Raw genomic sequence first — 19843 nt, 5'->3', positions numbered from 1 at the left:
TAGAACTGAAGAGTGAAGAAGGGGTGAGGAATGGGAATGCAGAAATGACAATTGGCTTAAATTGCAGCAAGGACAATTCATTGTAACAAGATGGAAGTCAGGGTATATAAGTGAGGACGGAGGAAAATTAGCCAGATTGGTGGTAGAAAGAGAAGAATATTTTCTTTTGATTACTTATTTTTTCACAGTTAAATAAGAACCAAAGTCATCAGCTAAGAGTAAGAAAAGATAAAAGTGATGCTGGATAACTGCAGAGAACTTTTGTAAATAAAACCTCCTTTCCTTTATTTATTCGGTCAGGGTAGCAACCAACAGAGAGGTTCCCTTACTTGTCAGCTTTATCCAGTGTTTATATCCCTGACATTTCTCTAAAGTATTGAAGAATGGATACCAGCAAACACACCTTGGGACCTAGCTGGGGAGGGGAGGGGTAGGTTTTGTGATAGCTGGAATAAATACAGCTAGCATTCATTGAATGATTCTTAAAGGTCCAGCCCAACACAGTAATTAAGAGCTCTACTTGCCTCTTCTCATTAAATTCAAACAACAAGCTTTATAAATAGATAGAACTGTTTTGAACAGAAACGAGGGGGCTGGGGGGTTTTCCTACCTCAGAACCAGGGCCTTGAACACTAAGTCGAGGTGGGCAACGAAAGGAAAGGCCCGTTAAAATGGTATTAGTTTAGTTACCTGATGAGAGTTTGCTTCTGAGCAGATGAAGCTCCAGTCTCAGTGTGACATAAGAAATCCTAGGAAAAACCTGAGCCTCTCCTCTGATCACCTTATCCATGGTCACCAAGTGGATGACCTTGGAGAAGTCACACATTTCCAGTTCCATAAAATGTAGAGACAGATGTCACCTAGTACACATCATTTTTATGTTAAATGAAACAATCTCTAAGTTGGAGGAAACGCTTGCAAATGTAGTATATGGATGTATATGTTAATGTTTCGCTGATGTTTTTACTACTGTATTCTGATTGTTATGCAAGTGGTCAGGGCAAGGCCAATGCCCTAGGGCAAAGGGAAGCCTCCTGCAGAGAGGTGGCCCTCTAGGGTGTGTATCAATACAGAGTAAGTTTAAAGAATTTTAGCCAGCAGTCTTGGCTCGCAAGCGAGAGGAAAAATTTTTCTTCATCAAGGCTCAATTGTTCTTGACGTCTTCAGGCTAGAAACTCTGGAGAAAATAATTAGGCTCTCTGGGAGAGATCTGAAATGCCAATTGTGGGGCCTCACTGCCGCCAGTTGGGCACCAGGGGGCGCCTGGCAGATCAGTCTGGAGGCTGGTCGCGTTTTGGGCAGCCACTCGCGGTGCACCCAGCCGCCTCTGGCCAAGATGCAGGAGCTGGTGCTGGAGATGCCAGGGTTCCAGGCCATTCGTAGACTCAATCTCTAGTGCCCTCCCCACGTCTTCCTTCACCGCCCCCTCTTCTTCCTTCACAGCGTCGGCCGGGGCTTGGAAGGCGCCTGGGAAGGAGTGAGCGCCTATGGTAGGGACAGTGTGCCCATCTAGGTCCCCGCCGCCCGACGGCTCGGTCAGACTCGTGTGGAAGGAGGCAGCTGTTCTCCCAGGCGGCCGTGGGGGGCAGCAGAGGGGACTGCGACAGGTGCGGGAGCCCCTCCCGGGGTGGAAGTAGAAAGGCGGGCTTCGGGTATGTTCCCAGGCTGGAAACCACCCCCGCCCCCCAACCAAATCCCCGGGAGAGGCCGGGCCGGCGCCGGGTCTGGAGGAGGAAGCGGCCGGAGACAGTGCAATTTCACGCGGCCTTGGGGCTCAGGTTCCTCAGAAGGATAGATGAGTTATGGATTTCGAGGGGTTTCCGGGGAAACTGGGGTGACCTGAGCGTGAGGTAAAAACACCTTCCTCCTCCTCAAAAAAAAATAAAAAAAAGAAAGAAAGCGAAAGAAAGAAAAAGAAAAGAAAGAAAGAAAGAAAGAAAGAAAGAAAGAAAGAAAGAAAGAAAGAAAGAAAGAAAGAAAGAAAGAAGAAAAAAAAAAGAAAAAAAACATTCACATTCAGAGAGAAAAAAAAATCCCCCAAGTGACCCAACCGGCTAGGGGAGTTGAGTGATTTGGTTAATGGGCGAGTCCAACTTTTAGGGGGCCGGGCTTTGGCACGCTGTCCCCACCCCCATTACCTTACCTCTTTGGAGGCATTTGGGGGCGTTTGGAATCTGGACCTCACTTAGTCCAGCTCCCGAAGAAAAATTGAGACTCATTCTCGATTCGCTTGGCCCAGCTGCGGGGCACCGAGCGTGGGTTGCGCTGGCGGCGGGCGGAGGCTCCCGCAGTCCCCACTCCAGCCTCGCGCCCGCGGGGGCGCGGCTGTGACTCACCCCCTCCTCCTGCACTCTCTCAGACACACACCCCTCCCCTGCCATCCCGCCCCGGACTCTGGCTCCGGCTCCGGTTGCAGTTTGCAACCTCGTCTGCCGCGCCTACCAATTCGCCGGGGGCTCAGGTGGCTCCGCTTGGATGTCTTAGTCCAAGGCCCCCCCCCGGGCCGAATACGGCTGGGCTCCGCTCACCCTCCGCTGGAGTTATGAGGGCGAACGGGGCTCTACAGGTGCTGGGCTTCCTTCTCAGCCTGGCCCGGGGCTCCGAGGTGGGCAACTCGCAGGCAGGTAAGCGGCGCGGGAGCACCAACAAGCTGGGAACGTGGGACCCCGAACCGAGTGCGCGGAGTCCTGGAGCAGCGTCAGGAGATCCGGCGGCGCGAGGCTAGGGGTGCTGACCCCGGATCTGCTGGGACCACCTGGGCGGGGACCGTCAGGCTCGGGTTTTCGGCGTGGTTCTGGCGGGGACGGGATTCCTGGACCACCCCCTCCTCCCCAGTGCGTCGCCGACCGCCTAATTTTTCTCTCTCGATAGGACTGATGCTGAAACAGTTCACTTCTTACTGGGGGGGTCCCTGCAGGGAGGGGAGCTGGGACCGCCATTCGGTAAATGTGAGATGACTGGAGGTGGAGATCTTGGAGGAAGGGGGGTGTCTCAGTTTGCTCCCCAACCCCTTGCTCTGTCCCCCCAATCTGGGTTTCAGCAACGTCCAGTTTTGTTGTTTTGTCGACAGGGTGGAGCTATGGAAGGGTTGGAGGGGGTTGTTGTTCTCTAGTGTTGGAAAAACAAGAGCGGCACCTCCTCTTCCGTGAGTGAGCCTGCCCTGGGGAGGGCTGAGATTAACCAGAGAGCCAAGTCCAGGTGACACCAAGGTGAGGGGCCATGCAGAGTCTGACTGTCCCCTTTGCCTCAAAATTGTGAAGCTGCCTGGTCCCCAGCCTGACCAACTCTTTGTCAAGACCCAAATCAAATCGACTAAAATTTATTGAGCATCTACTATGTACAAGGCCTTGGGCCAGGAGCTGTAGCCTCAAGGACTTCTGGCCTGTGTTTCTCACTATTTGTCTTTTCTCTCCCCAACACGAGGGCTAACAGGGCCTCTCCCACCTTCCGAGCCTTCTGTCCTGGGGAGTCCTTCCCAGACTCAGCTTTTCTGTCACCCCCATTCTGTTTATTGTCTGACTCTGTCTCTAGGAGTCTCGAGGAGTCTGATTGCTCTTCTATTCCTGCTCCCACTCCCATGCCATCTGAGCCCACCCTTTCAGGGGTGTCTCTGGAACCACAGACACCTGAGGGGTGCTGGTGTTGCTGGCATTGGAGGAATCCTGTTGATCTCCCTCCCTCCCCCTAGATCTCAGCTTGGGGTTTGGCACAGCCAAGGGCCCCTTCCCCAGAGTGGGAGTGGGAGAAACACCTGTGCTTCTCCCACAGTTGCTGGGCCTAAATTTAGACCCTGGGATCTTGAGATGTGAAGCTCCCAGCTGGTGAGGGGTGGGGGTGGTGCCTGGGGACTAGAGTGGGAGGGACAGAGTAGAGTGACTCTATCACTGCCCCTTCCAGACCCCTGGAATTTTCAACCAGGAACCCAGGACTCTAAGATTCTGGCGGTCTTCCCTGAGGGAGCCAGGGGCAGGCATGATTGGGTCTCTACCCTTTATCTGGATTCTGCAGCCTCTGGGCATCCGGCCCTGTCTCAGGCCTTCTATAGCCCCTTTGTCCTGGCCGTGATGGGGGTGGGGGATATTGGAGAGGAGGCCTCTGGTTGAGGAGGGGCTGGAGATCCTTGCTCTGACATTGCCCTTCCCTATGCCTCTGGTCCTTGAGTACAGCAGTGATTTTTATAATTCCCCTCCCATAGCCCTCCCCCAAGCTACCTGGTTCCTCCTCTGAGGTGTTCATACTTTCTTCCCGCCCAGGCCCTTTGCTCCCTGTTTATGTAGTATGGACTTTACCCTCCAGGTGGTAGGGAACTGAGACCTCTAACACTGTAGCCTTCCAAGCACAGACTCAAAGTCTGTACAATGGGCAGGTGGGATGGATGGGGTCACCTGAAATACTTCCTAATAAACCCAAGGACGGAACCAGTATAGATTTCTGAGCCAGCAGGGGAGCTATGGACATGTTCTTTTGTATGTGTGTGTGTCTCACGAGTGAGTGCATGCTCACACGTAACACACACACCACTTCCCTGTGCAGAAATCTTGGCTCTTCCCTTATCTGGAGAGAAGGGTTGGCGCCTTGACTTGGAAGAGGGGGTGTCTTGCCAGGAAGGGGGTAGGGGTGGGGCTGTTTCAGAAATGACTAACCTTTCTAGTCTCTCTCTTCAGCTCAAAGACCCTGGAATTCTCAGGCTCCTCTGGGAGGTGCTGGCCTGTTTATCTCTGTTTATCCCCTTCCCTTTGTGGGGAGTGATAGGGAATGGGAGCCCTCAAAGTGGTCAGACTATGGTTGTATCTAGGAGGAGGGGTTGGGGCCTCACCAATCTCCCTCCCTCCATTCCCCACTTCTGCCTCCCATTAAGCTGCTACTGCCTCAGGGAAGGGTGGTTGGAACAGGTGGTATCTCCCCTCCACCCTCCCAACGGTCTTTTACTGTGAGCAAGAGGGAAGAGAGGGATGAGGCTTCAGGGTCAAGATTTCTCATAAATCCTATGGCCTCTGTACTTAACAGGTAAAGCAAACCCCCTAGACTGACATTCCTCCTGGATCTCAAGTCTAGGCTCTACCTAATGCCAGTGAGGATTGCCATGTTGGAAGGCTTTTTAATGAATAAAAATAAGTGGTAGGCTTAGAATGGGGGGATCTGTGGCTGTTTCTCTCCAGGCCTCTCTATATTTGCTGCTGAAAAATACTCTAGGCCTGAAAATGTGATGATGAGGGGGCTGGAGTGTGTTGGGATAGAGGAAGGGAGTGAGGAGGGAAGCCAGAGTTTAGGAAGGGGGTTGTGCAGGATAGGCAACCAGCTCCTTATCTTCCAGCTTTAAAGACAAAGCTCACATTGACCCACCACCACCACCACCACCACCACCAGAACTCCCCCTTCTAGTGAGGTCACTTGTCTGAGCCTAAAGCTTGAGGGTGGAGAGGGGGTGCTACTGAGGACAGGGTGTCTGGGGACAGGGTGGGGCAGCCCCCTCCTCTTAGATAGAATCGCCTCATTGTAGGCTGGACTGTGGCCCCAGGCACTGCCCCCTTCCCACCCTCAGTAAACACAATAGGGGCTGTGTGCTAGCCCCAAAGAGATATTTATTCCTGGACCTAGAGAGAGGCGGGTTGAGGGGTAGAGGAGTAAGTGCCCTGGTTGGAGGGAAAGAGGAGGGTAACCAAGTTGTATCTTTTTCTAACTTCTTTCTAGGGAGGGGTAAAAGCCCTACCTCCTCCTTGATTAGTCCCCAAGTATCTGAAAGAGGCACAAAGGAGGTCCTGGTGGAAAAAGAAAACCTTTTCACCTTCCTATTCAGGGGGATGGTGAGGGGATCCTGAGAAAAGAAAGTTCAGGCTCTCAGGCCACCATAGGCCTTTGTGTCTGTCTCTAGGGGTGAGGGCTGGAGGCAGCTGCCTTCTGATCCTGTTGAATGTCATTGGAAAAGGGCAACTAAGGGGGTGGTCTTGGGGGACGGGGCTGAAAACTTGTGTCCAGCCCTCTGCCTCTCTTACCTCCATTTTGAACAGTATGTCCTGGGACTCTGAATGGGCTGAGTGTGACTGGCGATGCCGAGAACCAATACCAGACACTGTACAAGCTCTACGAGAGGTGTGAGGTGGTGATGGGGAACCTCGAGATTGTGCTCACAGGACACAATGCTGACCTCTCTTTCCTGCAGGTTAGAGTGCCCAACCTCCTTTCTCAACCTGTTCTTCCTTATCCTCCCCATAGGCGCCTCCTTGCCTTTCTCAGGGCTTTCCTAAGGCTCGATAGTCCCCAAGATCCAAACTTGTGTGTTTATGGAGACAGTGACTGGAATCTGGGGCCTGTGGTCTTGTTGCTGTAACCAGGGATACACAGGGGCTGGCCATGAGAAGAGGACAGAGACAAGGTGGTGTTCTGCACCAGGGGCTAATGTAGAGAGACACATGAGGAGTGAGAGGCACCTGGGGAAATGGGTAAGGGACTAGGCAAGATCCTTCTTAGTATGAGGAGCTCTGAAATAGAAACGGTAGGAGACTAGAATTCCTCCATCATTTCTGCTGTGTTTACTTGCAGAAGGGACACAGTAGTGTGACACCAGCTTTCGCTCCTCCAAAATAGGAATTAGAATTAGAGAAGTTAGGGATTCCTTTATGCCTTAGGGAGCGAGAGGAGATTTCGACTTTCTTGCCCTGTAGTCTCTCTCACTAACACCAACTGCTTCATTACAGTGGATCCGAGAAGTGACCGGCTATGTCCTTGTGGCCATGAATGAGTTCTCTGTACTGCCTCTGCCCAACCTCCGAGTGGTACGGGGGACCCAGGTCTACGATGGGAAGTTTGCCATCTTTGTCATGTTGAACTATAACACCAACTCCAGCCATGCTCTCCGCCAGCTCCGCTTTACACAACTCACTGGTCAGTTCCTGATGACACCTTTGGTCTTGCTCCTCAGCAAGGAGGCAGTCGCCTCCTTGAGGATGACTTGAGACTGCTCACTTTTAAGTGCCCCTTTCAGAGTGCCCACCACTTTGACCACAGTGATCTAAAGATCCACTAGTTAAACAATAGAAGGCCCCAGTAGGGAGCTGATGCCCTCTGCCCCAGGGGGAGAGGAGGGTCCGTATGTCCTGGTGGGGCTGGAGTTGGAGCTGGATCTGTTACCCATTTCTCTAAGCATGATGTACCTTGATGTGCCTCTTTCCCCAGGAATGAGAATTCTACCTCCTCCTCCCTCAATTTCTCACAAGCTGGAGGAATACAGGGGTTAAATATCACCTGGCCACCTTCTACTGCTCCTTGTCCTAGTCATTTGGATAACAGGGCGCGGTTAGGGGGATGTTGAGTCAGGAATCTTCTCCTTTCCCTTCCCCTCCCCCACTTGCTAAACCGGATCTGGACAGGTGTCTGAAGAGGCTGGGGTTTCTTTTGGCCTGGCTCCTCCTCTTATCTCACAAGGCAAGCCTTCTCTGCAGTTTGGATTTAATTGGACATATCCATCTGTCCCATTTCCCTTGTTCCCAAGTCTCAAGGGGCCTTTTGACTCATGGGGAGGTTAGGGGAAAGGAGGCCTACTGTAGCCCTTAACCCTGTCTCTTATCTTCCCCTCCTCAGAGATTCTGTCCGGGGGTGTTTATATTGAGAAGAATGATAAACTTTGTCACATGGACACAATTGACTGGAGGGACATCGTGAGGGACCGAGATGCCGCGATAGTGGTGAAGGACAATGGCAGGAACTGTGAGTGATCATGATCAAGACTACTCCCCTGCTACCACCAAACCAGAGTGACTCCTTTCCCATCATCATGTATCCCTAATCTGAACCCACTTCTCCACTGAATAAGTACCTCAGGCCCTAGACCCAAGGAGCCTGCCAGGAAGGAGCAGGTCAGTCCCCTAGAATCCAAACCGCAGAAACAGTATGTCAAGAAAAGGGGCCAAAGACTGTATTGAGTGGAGAAGCCAGATCTTTGGACTCCACCTCCATTTCTCTTTCCTCAACAACTTCCCTTCTCTTTGGAACCTACCTACCCCTAACTGCAATCTGCTGCTGCCTGTCTGCTCACACACACATAATCCTACAGGGTTCAGCTTGCCAAGGAGGAACCAAGTTCCTGGGTTGGGTCTGGGGCTGAGCTTGGCATTTGCCCAGACACTCCCCTTTAGCTGCCCTGTGGGTGGTGTGGAGGCGTGGTTCTACCCCTTGTTGATAGGCTCTCTTGTTCCCAGCCCTGCTTTGAGAGGGCAAGGAGGGGCACTGCCCTGACTCTTTGCTTCCTGGGACTTGGGTGCCTCTGTGCTGATATCATTCCCTGTTGATTCAAGCAAGCTTTTCTTAGCCGTGATATTCTCATGTGTTGCTTTTCTTCTCAACCAGGTCCCCTCTGTCATGAGGTCTGCAAGGGGCGATGCTGGGGTCCTGGGCCAGAAGACTGCCAGACATGTGGGTTTACTTGCCTCTAAAAACTTCAAACTCGTACACATTCATATCCCTGCCTATCCCATCCTGTGTCACCACTGGGGGGTAGGGATGAGCCTGACAGGCAAGAGGGTATGCAGTGACCTCAGTATGCAGAGTTCTAAGAACCCTGACAGCTATACTTTCTCTTCTTCCATAGTGACCAAGACCATCTGTGCTCCTCAGTGTAATGGTCATTGCTTTGGGCCCAACCCCAACCAGTGCTGCCATGATGAGTGTGCAGGGGGCTGCTCAGGCCCTCAGGACACAGACTGCTTTGTATGTACTGTTAGCACCATTTACCTGGGTTCTGAAATGGGGATGTGGGCTTTATGGAGGAAATAGGGGTACATACATAACATGAGTTTTATGAGTCTTCTATGTTTCTAGGCCTGCCGACTCTTCAATGACAGTGGAGCCTGTGTACGCCAGTGTCCACAGCCTCTTGTCTACAACAAGCTAACTTTCCAGCTGGAACCCAATCCTCATACCAAGTATCAGTATGGAGGAGTTTGTGTGGCAAGCTGTCCCCGTAAGTGTTTACCCTCAGTGGTTCAGAGAAACAAGAAAGGAAGAAACAATGATAGCAGAACTAGGATTTTAAACAAAATTTTAAGAGGCAAAAGAGATTAAGTTGGGTGGTAAGTAGAGGAAGTAGAGGGCAAATGGTTGATCATCAACCACCCCCAGCGAGTGACCCCTATGTCCTATCCCCCCATATACTTCTCTATGATTTCCAGCAATTGCTTGTAGTTCTACTTCTTGGAACAACAAAGAGCAAAGGGGCTTCCTAATCCATAGGATGGCACTTAAGGAACCTCGGGTGATGTATTGGAATCTCAGTGCAGAGCAGGAGGGAGCAAAGCTCAGTTGGTAGTTGGCAGTGTTCCTCTCTCATCTCTAAAGGTGCCTTCCTCTTTCCTAGATAACTTTGTGGTGGATCAAACGTCTTGTGTCAGGGCCTGTCCTCCTGACAAGATGGAAGTAGATAAAAATGGGCTCAAGATATGTGAACCTTGTGGGGGGCTGTGCCCCAAAGGTAAGAAGGAGATGGTAAGGAGTTGGCCTTAAGAAGAGACAGCCTTTCTCCTGAGACTACTCAGTCCCCTTCCAATCTGCAATGAGCTTCTTTTTTGTTTGTAGCCTGTGAAGGGACGGGCTCTGGGAGCCGCTTTCAGACTGTGGACTCTAGCAACATTGATGGATTTGTGAACTGCACCAAGATTCTGGGCAACCTGGACTTTCTCATCACTGGCCTCAATGGGTTAGAGATTCTGCTTTCCCTCCCTGATCCCCTACCCCATCCATCCCCTCACAATTCATTGGCTCAACCCTTCTTAAATGAAGCTGATTAGGAATCTAAATCATAAAATCTTAGAGGCCCCAAAGGACCTGACAGTGCTTAACTCAACCTCCCACTCAGAGACATCTCTAAGTAATCTGATACCATCTAGCTGAATGGCAAAGGACAGGGACATTGTGTCTTCCTTTAAGTTTTCTAAAAGTTCTTCCTTAAATTTAGATAAAAATCTGCCAGTTATTTCTAATTCTGTTCCTTAGAACAGAGCCACAAAGAGCGAAGGGTCTTTCTAATCCATAGGATAGGGCTTAAAGTGTGTGTGTAATATAAGGGCCACCTGTTTTTTTCTTTTTGACAGAATTTTAGCTCTTTGCTAAAGTTGCAAAAATGACATAAAGATTTCCCATACACTCTTTACGCAGATCCCCCAAATGTTAACATTATTCCACATGCTTTATTTTTTTTCTCTATACACATACTATACGAACTCTTGTTTTTCTGAACCACTGAGGGTAAACTTCTAGAAATGGTACCCCCTACTCCTTTTATATTTCAATATGCATTTCTTTAAAGCAAGAACATTTTCTTACATAACCATAGTATAATTGTTTGAATCAGGAAATTAGCATTGACACAATGTTATCTAATCTACAGACCTTATTTAGATTTCACTAATAGTCTTATTAATGTCCCGGATCACACATTATATTCAATTGTTACATCTCTTCAGGCTCCTTTAATATGTAACAGTTCATGGCGTTAACATTATTGATGAGTACAGGTCAGAAAAGTGGTAGAATGTTCCTCAATTTGGGTACACATGATGTTTCCTCATACTTAGATTCAAGTTATGCATTTTTGATAGGAATACTACAGATGTATTCTCAGTGCATCATATCAAGAAGTCATACGATGTTGATTTCTTGTGTTACTGGTCACGATGTCTCTGGTCACTTGGTTAAGGTGGTATCTGCCAGGTTTTTCTATTGTAAAGTTAACTCTTCCCTTATGGTATTAATTAACAAGTATCTCGTTGGAAAATTTTGCCTGAATTACTTTATAATGAGAGTTGCCAAGTGATGATTTTCTAATTCCATTATTCTGCATTCATTTGTTGGCATTCTTGTTTTAGTAAGAGTCTTCTCTTTCTATCCATCCATTTGTTTATTTAATCCGTCTGGATACCTGTTTTATTCAATGGTTTATAATCTTTTACAATCATTTTGGTGTTCATTTGTCCCTGATCTGGCTACTGGGGGCCCCTTCAAGCTGGCACCTGTTTTCTTTGGACTCGTACCCTTCATTCTTTGAACCCTTCCTTCTTTTTTTTGCATAAGATGCTGTAGGCTCATGTTATATTTTTTCTGCCCCAGCTATTTCTCCAAGAAACTCTGTTTCCTTTTAATAGAGAATGGTATTTAAAAACTAAGTTCTGAGGTTAGGCATGCCCGTTGCTACTGGGTTATACCTTTTCCTTGTTGACTGGTTTTACTGTTCTCTCCAGAGACCCCTGGCACAAGATCCCTGCCCTGGACCCTGAGAAGCTCAATGTCTTCCGGACAGTACGGGAGATTACAGGTGAGTGGAAGGAGGCGCTTCTCTTTCTGAGAATAGCTCAACTATTGGCACAAATTGCAGTACAACCACCTGAGAAAATCAGGTCTCAAGCAACAGGGGAAGGACTAGGAGAACCTAAGAAAGAGGAAGGGAAGTAGCCTCCCTGTTTATATACTTCTTTTTAACCCCTCAGGTTACCTGAACATCCAGTCCTGGCCTCCCCACATGCATAACTTCAGTGTCTTTTCCAACCTGACAACCATCGGGGGCAGAAGCCTCTACAAGTGAGTAAGGGGTGTAGAGGTGTTAGGATTTCCAGGTAAGGCATTCTTGAGTGAAATATAAGGCATTATCTCATACAGTAAACCCAAAGAATCTGAGAGTTTGATGGGGAAAAGGCAAAAGGAGGGGGAGTCCCTTTCAGTGGGTCCGACTAGCCCAGAGCAAACTGTTCAATGAAAATGAATCCACTGCATGGTCAATTTTCCCTTGGTAGTCTCCTCTCTCATCCTGTGTCTTTGTTCTCAGCCGGGGATTCTCATTGTTGATTATGAAGAACTTAAATATAACATCTCTGGGCCTCCGATCCTTAAAAGAAATTAGTGCTGGGCGTATCTACATAAGTGCCAATCGGCAGCTCTGCTACCACCATTCTCTGAACTGGACCAGGCTGCTTCGAGGGCCTTCAGAAGAGAGATTAGACATCAAGCATAATCGACCCCGCAGAGACTGCGGTGAGGGAAAGGGCCCACTGGGAGGAAATGAATATAAGGACTGTTCTGCTCTGGAAATGGGAGTAGGGATGGGGGATGGAGCCAAGGAGAGGGGGAAGTTAGGCTGGAAGCAGTAATGAGAAGTGTTCAGGAGAGGGCTTGCTGGGAGACCTCAGACTCCTCCTGACCCTCCACTTCTTTTCCAGTGGCAGAGGGCAAAGTGTGTGACCCACTGTGCTCCTCCGGGGGATGCTGGGGCCCAGGCCCTGCTCAGTGCCTATCCTGTCGAAACTACAGCCGAGGAGGTGTCTGCGTGACCCACTGCAACTTTCTGAATGGGTACAGTGAGGGGGGAGACAGAGTCAAGAAGGGGTGGAGGGGTGGGGCCCTGGGATGGAGCTGTTCAGGTGGCACCTGAAAGCCTTTAGACAACTTTCTGCATATGCTTTGGTGGAAATGAGGGAGGAGACCCTGTGGTTTGGGCATCAGTGCATAAAGGTCAGGACTTGAAAGTGACCCCTCTCCCCTTTGCCCTCCACTGCAGGGAGCCTCGCGAGTTTGCCCATGATGATGAATGCTTCTCTTGCCACCCGGAATGCCAACCCATGGAGGGCACTGCCACATGCAATGGCTCGGTACAGTAGCAGCACCAGGCTCTCTAAGGGATAGATGATGGGGCAACACTGGAGAATCTGGGGAATAATAGGGAATGATATGGCCAAATCTCAAGGCCAGCACAGGGAGGCCAGATAATGCTAGGGTTTGTGGGTGGAGGATCCTGCATGGCTGGGTTGGTCTTTGCTCAGAGATATGGAATTGACCTTACAATCCCATTCTTCCTGACCCTTTTTTTCCTGCCACCTAGGGCTCTGATGCTTGTGCCCAGTGTGCCCATTTTCGAGATGGGCCCCACTGTGTGAGCAGCTGCCCCTATGGAGTTCTGGGTGCCAAGGGCCCCATCTACAAGTTTCCAGATGCTCAGAATGAATGTCGGCCCTGTCATGAGAACTGTACCCAGGGGTCAGTGATGGGATATTAAGAAGAAGGGACGGGGGTCAGGGGGAAAGAAGTGGATGAGGGGAGCAGAAAGAAGAAAGGGAACTGTGATTTAAGAATCATTCCCAGCTGTGTAGTGATGGATTGGAGAAAGGGATACTCAATAACAAGAAAATTATGCCACGGTTTTGGGAACCTGGAATAACCTCAATTTAGGAAACTTTTATTCAAGAGAGGGACTCAGGGAGAGTTGATGAGCCAGAGATGAAGGCCATATCTTGGGATATGCTTGGGCTCCAGGATGGGATGTCATGGTAGAGTCTGAAACTATGTTGTAGCTGTTGGAACTGAGTCTCCCATGAGAGCTTCCCAATCTCCCATTTAAGGAGGTGACTTTCTTCTCTAGGTGTAAAGGACCAGACCTGCAAGACTGTTTAGGCCAGACACGGGCATTGATCAGGTATGTGGGCTTGGAGACTTAGGATGTGAGGGTATTTGAGACAGAGACTAAGGAGAGGGCAGGTATCTGCTGAGAAGAGTTGAGTCTACTCACTCTGGTCTTCTATGTACAGTTCACTTATCACTGGACTTGGAGGGTACAAGAATCCAGACTTCTGGTCTTCCTAAAATTAACTTGCAGTAGCCTCAGGAGGTCCAGATTTAGATTAACTCCTTCAGTGCTCAAGGATATATGTAGATGTGAATGTTGACTTTTTGCACCCAGATCTGCACCGTACCTCTAGTACAGGAATAGATGACATTTGTAAGGGTGTTGTGGACCCAAGGTAATGCCGGGCTTCTCTATCCCTCAGCAAAACCCATCTGGCAATGGCTTTAGCAGTGGTAGTAGGATTGGTAGTGATTTTCGTGATCCTGGGCAGCAGTATTCTTTATTGGCGTGGGCGCCGGATTCAGAATAAGAGGGCTATGAGGCGCTACTTGGAACGGGGTGAGGTGAGTGTCTAGCTTACTCTTGAAAGGTACCCTATACTTCTTAAGAACCTTCTCCTTAGAGATTTGATCCCTTTCTTCCAGGAGAGGTAGTATGGTCTACTAGAAAGGACTCTGGCTAGAGAAATGGAAGACATGCATTCTCATCCTGATTTTGCCATTAATTTGCCACATGACTTTGAAGAAGTTAATATCCTTCTCTGTGCCTCTGTTATGCATGTATACAGAGAAAATAATCACACTCATCCTTACCAGGATGGCTGTAAGAGTGAAAGGGGTTAATGTATGTGAAAGTGCTTTGAAAAGCATAGAGAATTGTATAAAAGTACTCAAGGCGATAGTATTACAACTTTCCATCCTTTCCCCTACCAGAGGGAAAACCAAATCCTCCTGATTTTTGATCTCATGAGCACAAACAACTTCTTCAGTCCTTAGGGTCTGTTATTCCGCAATATGCCTATAATATTTTATAAGACTAAAGACTATTCCTCTTTCTGCTTCTATCCCTCTGGGCTCTGCTGCTCTTGGCATCCACTTATGGTAAGGGGGTTGGAGTGAGACATGGGAATGGGCTTTCCTGAGAACCTCCTTCCCATCTGCTCCTCAGAGCATAGAGCCTCTGGATCCCAGTGAGAAGGCTAACAAAGTCTTGGCCAGGATCTTCAAGGAGACAGAGCTGAGGAAGCTTAAAGTGCTTGGTGCAGGCGTCTTTGGAACTGTGCACAAAGTGAGTGGCCCACGAGAAGTCTGGGGAGGCAGGGAAAGGATCTAGGCCAGAGGGGAGAAAGATTTAGGTAAAGGATTAGCCTGGGGAGAATGATCTTAGGCTGACTCCTGCTTAAAACTTCCCAGGGAGTGTGGATTCCTGAGGGTGAATCAATAAAGATTCCCGTCTGCATTAAAGTCATTGAGGACAAGAGTGGACGGCAAAGTTTTCAAGCTGTGACGGATGTAAGTGAAGGAAGGGTATTCCGTATGCCACTAGAGAGAGGTCAGTGGTACATACGATTATGCAGAAGCATGGTCCTGTGTTAGCAGGTACTATGTTAGTCATACTTATGTAGTTGAATGTTGGGGGAGCCCTGGTCTGGGTGTATGCGAACCTCTTTGTTCCTTGGATAACCCCTCTTGTGTCTCTTAGCATATGCTGGCCATTGGCAGCCTAGACCATGCCCACATTGTACGGCTACTAGGACTGTGCCCAGGGTCATCTCTGCAGCTCGTCACTCAATACTTGCCTCTGGGTTCCTTGCTGGATCATGTGAGACAACACCGGGGGGCACTGGGGCCACAGTTGCTGCTCAATTGGGGAGTACAAATTGCCAAGGTGAGAGGAGCCTGGAGTTCTATGATGGAATTGCGTGGCAGGGTACCGGCAGGGAGGGGACAGGGAGGTTGAAGTGTTCTGAATGGTGCCCTTAGGGTTTTGGGTGGTTCTGGATCTCAGGGACAGATTCCCCCAAACTTGAGAATACTTTCTTCCGATATAGGGTATGTACTACCTTGAGGAGCATGGTATGGTGCATAGGAACCTAGCTGCCCGAAATGTGCTACTTAAGTCACCCAGTCAGGTTCAGGTGGCAGATTTTGGGGTGGCTGACCTGCTGCCCCCTGATGATAAACAGCTACTACACAGTGAGGCCAAGGTAAGGTGACACAAAAGGTTGATAAGGAGGTGGAGGTGGGGGTGGAGCGAAGCATGGGGATAAAGGAACAGTCAGTGGTTTCTTTCAGAGGCAAGCAGACGCAGCATGGTAAGTTCAAGGAGAGGAACCTGGAGATGCCAGAAATATAAGTTCAGAAAGCAATAAAGAAAAGAATGCAGAGAACTTGGGGCTTTAGAAATGCTAAGAAAATTTGTGAAAATAACTGGTGACACCTTTGTCTTTGAATCCTCCAGACTCCAATTAAGTGGATGGCCCTCGAGAGTATCCACTTTGGGAAATACACACACCAGAGTGACGTCTGGAGCTATGGTCAGTCCATCTGAATGCCCTCTATACTATTACTGGCCCAGTTGCCTTTTGAGACTCCATTTTAGAATCTCTAAGCTCTTCAGATAGTTGTGTCAGATCAGGTTCTGCCATCCCTTCATCTTCATGCCCATTTCTGTTATTTTGCCATCAACTAGTCATGTATTCTTGTACCAGGTGTGACTGTCTGGGAGCTGATGACCTTTGGGGCAGAGCCCTATGCAGGGCTGCGATTGGCTGAAGTACCAGATCTGCTAGAGAAGGGGGAGCGGTTGGCACAGCCCCAGATCTGTACCATTGATGTCTACATGGTCATGGTCAAGTGTGAGTTACCTGCTGATGCCAGCTATTTTCTGCCTTCCCTACTTCACTCCCCTCTTATGACTCTACTTCCTACATCTTACCCCCAGGTTGGATGATTGACGAGAACATTCGCCCGACCTTTAAAGAACTAGCCAATGAGTTTACCAGGATGGCCCGAGACCCACCACGGTATCTAGTCATAAAGGTGAGTAGGGTCTAGGAAGTGTCGAGATTTAGAGCAAAGGGGACTTGGCTGGAACCAGGATCTACCTTAACAGTCATCTACCCCTATAGAGAGAGAGTGGGCCTGGAATTCCCCCTGGGGCAGAGCCCCCTGCTCTGACAAACAAGGAACTGGAGGAAGTAGAGCTAGAGCCTGAACTAGACCTGGACCTGGACTTGGAGGCAGAGGAGGACAACTTGGTGACAACACTAGGCTCTGCCCTCAGTCTGCCACTTGGAACACTTAATCGGCCACGTGGGGTAAGGCACTTTCCAATTACTCGAGACTTTCTGCATCTTGAATGCTCTGCACACCAGCGCCCTCATGAACCCTACAGATACCCCGATTAACTACTCAGAGGCCCCTATAAGATTTTTCCCTTTGTCTAAATCTTTTTTCATTTTAGAGCCAGAGCTTTTTAAGTCCATCATCTGGATATATGCCTATGAACCAGAATAATCTTGGGGAGGCTTGCCAGGTAAGGTCTGTCTCTTTTAAGGGGCTGCTGAGAGGCAGAGTGGCAGAATGTTTTAGGATCAGTAAGGCTAGTAGTGTGGGACATTTTAGAAGCCTTGGAAGTTTAATCAGTGTCCTACAAAATAGAAGGCAATGAACAACCTAGTCTTTCGCCATCCCTGTCTAAAACTCCGTGTATTATTTTTCTTCCTTAGGAGTCTGCAGTTTGCGGAGGCAGTGAACTATGCCCCCGTCCAGCCTCTCTGCACCCATTGCCACGGGGACGCCTGGTATCAGAGTCATCGGAGGGCCATGTGACAGGCTCTGAGGCTGAGCTCCAGGAAAAAGTGTCACTGTGTAGAAGCCGGAGCCGGAGCCCACGGCCACGTGGAGACAGTGCCTACCATTCCCAGCGCCACAGCTTGCTTACTCCTGTCACTCCAGTCTCCTCACCAGGGTTAGAGGAAGAGGATGTTAATGGTTATGTCATGCCAGATGCACATCTCAAAGGTGCCTGACCCCTCACTCCTCACTGCCTGACTCCCCTGCTGCCTGACTCCCCCCACTCTCCACTGCCTGTTACTGTTTTCCACATAGCTAGCCTCTCTTCTCAATCCCCAGGTACTCCCTCCTCCCGGGAAGGCACTCTTTCTTCCGTGGGTCTCAATTCTGTCCTGGGTACCGAAGAAGACGACGAAGATGAGGAGTACGAATACATGAACCGGAGGAGAAGGCACACTCCACCTCGTCCCCCTAGACCCGGTTCCCTCGAGGAGCTGGGTTATGAGTACATGGATGTGGGATCAGACCTCAGTGCTTCCCTGGGCAGCACACAGAGTTGCCCACTCCACCCTGTGCCCATCATGCCCACTGCTGGCACAACTCCAGACGAGGACTATGAATATATGAATAAGCGACGTGGTGGTGGAGGTCCTGGGGGAGATTATGCAGCCATGGGGGCCTGCCCAGCAGCTGAGCAAGGGTATGAAGAAATGAGAGCTTTCCAAGGGCCTGGACACCATGCCCCCCATGTCCATTATGCCCGCCTCAAAACTCTACGTAGTTTAGAAGCCACTGACTCTGCCTTTGATAACCCCGATTACTGGCACAGCAGGCTTTTCCCCAAGGCCAATGCCCAGAGAACATAACCCCTGCTCCTTGAGGTACTCAGGGAGTGGTTGATGGCAGCTAGTGCCTCTAGAGGGTACCTCTCTTCTCCCTAGTCCCTCTCTCTCAGAGGTCTCAGCCCCATTTTCCGCTTAGTTCTAGACAATTCCATTCAACCTTTGGAGGCTTTTAAACACTCTAACACAAAATTCTTGTGGTATGTAGCCAGCAGTGCACTTTCTTCTCTTTCCCAATCCCTGGAAAGTAGAAGGTTTTCCCTATTTTGTGTGCTCTCTCAATCCCATTCCTCTGCTTTCTCAGGGGAATTCCCTGGAGATATGAAGGATTACTCCTTTATCATATCCCTTTCTCTCAGACTCTAACTTGTTGAGATTAGGCTTTAAAGTGTGCCTTTGTTTCCTATTAGACTCCTAAGGAAAAGAAAAGGGGCAAAACCTGGCAGGGGAAAGTAAAATTTTGGCTTATGACTCTTAATCCCCTGGAAAGAATGGGAAGCTTAAAATCTTGTGAAGAGGTTAGGAGTAGATGTTAATGATTACTATTAATTGAGCAATTTACTTTGTGCCAGGCATCCTGCTAAACCTTACCAACATCATCTCACTAATCCTTATACCAATTCTGTGAGCGAGGTATTAATCCATTTTACAAAGAAACTGAGCCTTAAAGACATTAAGTACATTAAGTGGCAAGTCCAGGATTCAAAATCTTCCAATACATGTGCTCTTACTGTAAGGTTATCAGGGAAAACTGATACGTCAGAGCCCTTGTAAGGGGCATTGGTCTTGTTTTTGCACTGAATCAAGTCTAACCCCAACGACCACAGCCTCCTACACCCAGACTTCTCATCTCCGGAAGTGGAGGGGAGGGGTGGTCAGAAGGAAAAATAACCCAACATCTTTGTGTAAACCATAATCTACATGTGTTGTAAATGATCTCTACTTCTTTCCCAAAGGACAGTTTTACGAGGGTCTCAAGAGCCACTTTTAGGAGCTGTTCTCATCTAGTAATGAGAAGCTTCCAGCTGAGATAGAAAGAGGGACCCATCTTCAGACCTCTGTCCCATTGGGGTATCTTTTCTATCACTGAAGTTTTTTGTTTTGTTTTTATACGTGACTGAATAAAAATGCCAAAGTTTTTCAGCTTTTTGTCTGTCAAATGAAAACCTTAAGTGTGTGAGATAGACCGCCCCTTTTCTGTGCTATTCAGCAGAGGATAGTCACTTTTCCTCTCTCCTACTTTGTCTTTGAACAGTCCTACTCTGTCCCATACAGCTTTCTCAAGCCCTACTTTGTATTCCCTAAGAGATTCATAGCGCAGTCCCTTTCATTAGTTCTCTACAAGGCGACCAACAAAGTTTGGGGAAGTTAGAAAAAGACCTATAGATGTGCTCCCTCAAGAGGTGGAATACTGAAACTCCCATGTGTTTGAGAACTCATTCTCTTTAAAAACGTCTCCGTGAACACTTGGCTTAGGTGCTATCAAAGCCTGTTGGAACAGTAGTGCCATCTTCAGTGGGAGGCCGGCCTCTAGGTTGGGAGGCTGTAAAATAAATGCATAATCCCTTAAGAGTTTGCCGGCCCAGTTAGTCCCTGCTCCTTAGTCTTCCACACCCGTTCTGCCCCTCCCGGTTCTCCCAGCATCGGAGGACGATTGGACCGGCTGAGCCGGTCCCGCCAGCCGCTCCAGGGATCCGGGGAAGGGCGCACCCAGCCTCCCCGCCTTTAATGTAGTCACCCCCCTCCCCTCCCCGCCAATCGCCTCGGATCCACCCTGCCCCGACGCCTCCAAATCCAGTTCCCTGGCCGTAGCTCCGCCCCCT

At 49.2% G+C, this 19843-nt stretch overlaps 1 protein-coding gene across 1 annotated transcript; it reads left to right on the top strand.

The window, feature by feature from the left end:
* Positions 1–2356: 2356 nt before the first annotated feature.
* On the top strand, positions 2357–19720 carry ERBB3 (erb-b2 receptor tyrosine kinase 3). Its single transcript, XM_011375699.2, has 28 exons — positions 2357–2624; positions 6009–6160; positions 6696–6882; positions 7579–7704; positions 8344–8409; positions 8585–8703; positions 8815–8956; positions 9350–9463; positions 9568–9688; positions 11229–11302; positions 11475–11565; positions 11810–12015; positions 12201–12333; positions 12539–12629; positions 12860–13014; positions 13397–13450; positions 13803–13944; positions 14549–14668; positions 14794–14892; positions 15083–15268; positions 15432–15587; positions 15842–15917; positions 16092–16238; positions 16325–16422; positions 16512–16700; positions 16847–16918; positions 17112–17406; positions 17518–19720. The coding sequence occupies exons 1-28, from the start codon at positions 2543–2545 to the stop codon at positions 18042–18044; spliced, it is 4020 nt and encodes a 1339-aa protein (XP_011374001.1). The 5' UTR covers positions 2357–2542; the 3' UTR covers positions 18045–19720.
* Positions 19721–19843: the final 123 nt, after the last annotated feature.

The sequence above is a fragment of the Pteropus vampyrus genome, unplaced genomic scaffold (genome assembly GCF_000151845.1).
Source record: "Pteropus vampyrus isolate Shadow unplaced genomic scaffold, Pvam_2.0 Scaffold276, whole genome shotgun sequence".
In the NCBI taxonomy this organism is placed as follows: domain Eukaryota; kingdom Metazoa; phylum Chordata; class Mammalia; order Chiroptera; family Pteropodidae; genus Pteropus; species Pteropus vampyrus.
Note: the sequence above shows the minus strand (reverse complement) of the source record. Positions and strands in the feature narration are given on the sequence as shown.

What these genes read in the sequence shown, in the direction of transcription:
- ERBB3 (XM_011375699.2), top strand. Translation starts at nt 2,543, where the DNA reads ATGAGGGCGAACGGGGCTCTACAGGTGCTGGGCTTCCTTCTCAGCCTG. An exon ending in CTGCCACATGCAATGGCTCG is followed by an intron (nt 12,630 to 12,859) that starts GTACAGTAGCAG and finishes CCTGCCACCTAG; the next exon opens with GGCTCTGATGCTTGTGCCCA. An exon ending in GCTACTTGGAACGGGGTGAG is followed by an intron (nt 13,945 to 14,548) that starts GTGAGTGTCTAG and finishes TCTGCTCCTCAG; the next exon opens with AGCATAGAGCCTCTGGATCC.